At 43.4% G+C, this 2,026-nt stretch overlaps 1 protein-coding gene across 1 annotated transcript; it reads right to left on the bottom strand.

Moving 5' to 3' along the window:
• LOC110271606 lies at window positions 238-849 on the bottom strand. Its single transcript, XM_021122608.1, has 3 exons — window positions 652-849; window positions 421-568; window positions 238-378 (listed from the first exon to the last, which is right to left on the bottom strand). The coding sequence occupies exons 1-3, from the start codon at window positions 840-842 to the stop codon at window positions 238-240; spliced, it is 480 nt and encodes a 159-aa protein (XP_020978267.1). The 5' UTR covers window positions 843-849.

Here is a 2,026-nt window from a genome sequence, read left to right as displayed (position 1 = left end):
ATATTACTAAGTAAACTCTAAAACCAAGAAAATCTACCTTTCTTAATAATCAAGTAAATGGCATTCCAAACCGGTTTTTATCCACAACCACACACCACTCACGCAATCAAGTACTCAATAATTCAGTCCAACAAACCATCACATCCATAAGACAAATATAATCACAGAAGTAAATCTCTATGCATCAATATCTATTTATCACAACTCTGTAATATAAAATATATTTTAAGAAAACCCCTACCTCGACACGCAAAACCATAATCCAAACGCGTCAACTGAACTCGTTTCTCTCAGCCCAAAATCAGCGGCAACTGAAGCCTCTGCTCCGCTTGCTTTCCCAAAAGCAGAAACAGCCTCGATCGCTACATGTAAGCTAGGCTATTGATCCCTAACACATCAATATTGCAAAGACTATAATACACATAACATGACACTAACGCAGAGGTTTTTCGAAACGTAAATACTTACTAAAAAAGAACACAGAGCAGCAGCGATTTCAGTACCGGTTGGGCGGCTCCAATGGTGGCGCAGGACAAAAAAACTTGCAGTGACAATGTGATCAGACATCCTGACACAGATAATCTCAGCAACCACCCTCACGGTAAAAACCAACTTAATAGACAAAGAAGCTGAAGCAAGCTTAGCGCTTACCACACAGATACTGACTTCAATGGGGGTTCCAGGCGGTAGCGGTGTTGTCCGGCGACAGAGGCACGGCCAGAAGCTTCGGCAACGGGGATTTGACGGGGATGGCGCCGGCGACATGAGCGGCGATTGTGCGCGGCGGCTGGACGGGCGCGGTCCTCCCTTCCTCGCGGATCTCTCTCCTCTGCTTCATCCATGGACGACGGGGATGCTTACTCCCTTCGGCGACGACGTCGGCGCTGACAACTGCAGCAACGGCGACAAGCTTCACAGCGGGGACGACGGCGGCGACTGGAACCAAGAACCCGCGAAGACGATGACGAACGCGGGGTCAGTGGTTTGCGCGACGCTTCCTCTCTCACCCGCGAGCTCTCTCTTCCCTCTTCGCGAACGGCGGCGGCGACGGCGTCTGAAGGTGGCGGCGCGACGGTAGCTGGGTGTCCTAGCGGCGATGAGCTTTCCTCCTTCCCGGTGCTCTTTTCCTCCCTCCAGATCTCCCTCTTCTCTCTTCCCTTTCACCCTATTCTTTCTTCTCTGTCTCCGTTTATCCTTCTCTCCCTCAACGTTTTCTTCCTTTTTTTTCTTTTTTTTTTCTTTTGTTGCTATGTGCTGGATCTGTTTGGAAGGAAGGGAAAAACTGAAAGGGGTGAGGCGGCTGAAGGGAAAGGGAAAATTAGGGTTAGAGTGATATTTTTGGGATTTAGAGTTTTGATAAAAATTAGGTATAGGGATAGTTTGGTAATTTTAATAAAATTGGAGCATAAAGTATTCACAATAAATTTAATGAATGTATATGAAAAAATAAAAAAATGAATAAAATTTAAACGATCCCTGATAATTATCTCAAAAGACAATAAGATCCCAAAAACAAATTAAATCTATTAATCCAAGCTGGTACTTAACAGACAGATCAGTAGTTTAACATGCCACATAGGTATGCTCTGTTAAGCACAGAAGAGAGAGGTTGTAACACCCTAATATTCAAATCCTTATGCTCGAGTCATAAGTCAATGATATTACGGTGGTACGACTCTCAGGTGGATTTTTAATAAATAAATATAGGTAATTTCGAAAGGAGTATTAATCGAGAAGCCTGAAAAGAGTAGAAATAAAATCGCGAAGACGTATCTCTCACGTTTCGACAACAAAAGATAAACCGTGAAGCCGAAAACAATATACGGACAAGGCGTAGAGGAGATTAAGAGATAGATAACAGATAGATATATATAACATAAGTAAGTAGCTACTAGTCGCGACCCGCGAAGTTTAGGTCGGCTAGAGTACATTATGAAATTAGTTGACAACAGTATATCCTAATCTCTCCCGAAGGAAACATGAGAGCCTCTATAGACAAATTCAAAGAGTTCAATACATAATATAA

The sequence above is a fragment of the Arachis ipaensis genome, chromosome B04 (genome assembly GCF_000816755.2).
Source record: "Arachis ipaensis cultivar K30076 chromosome B04, Araip1.1, whole genome shotgun sequence".
Lineage (NCBI taxonomy): Eukaryota > Viridiplantae > Streptophyta > Magnoliopsida > Fabales > Fabaceae > Arachis > Arachis ipaensis.
Note: the sequence above shows the minus strand (reverse complement) of the source record. Positions and strands in the feature narration are given on the sequence as shown.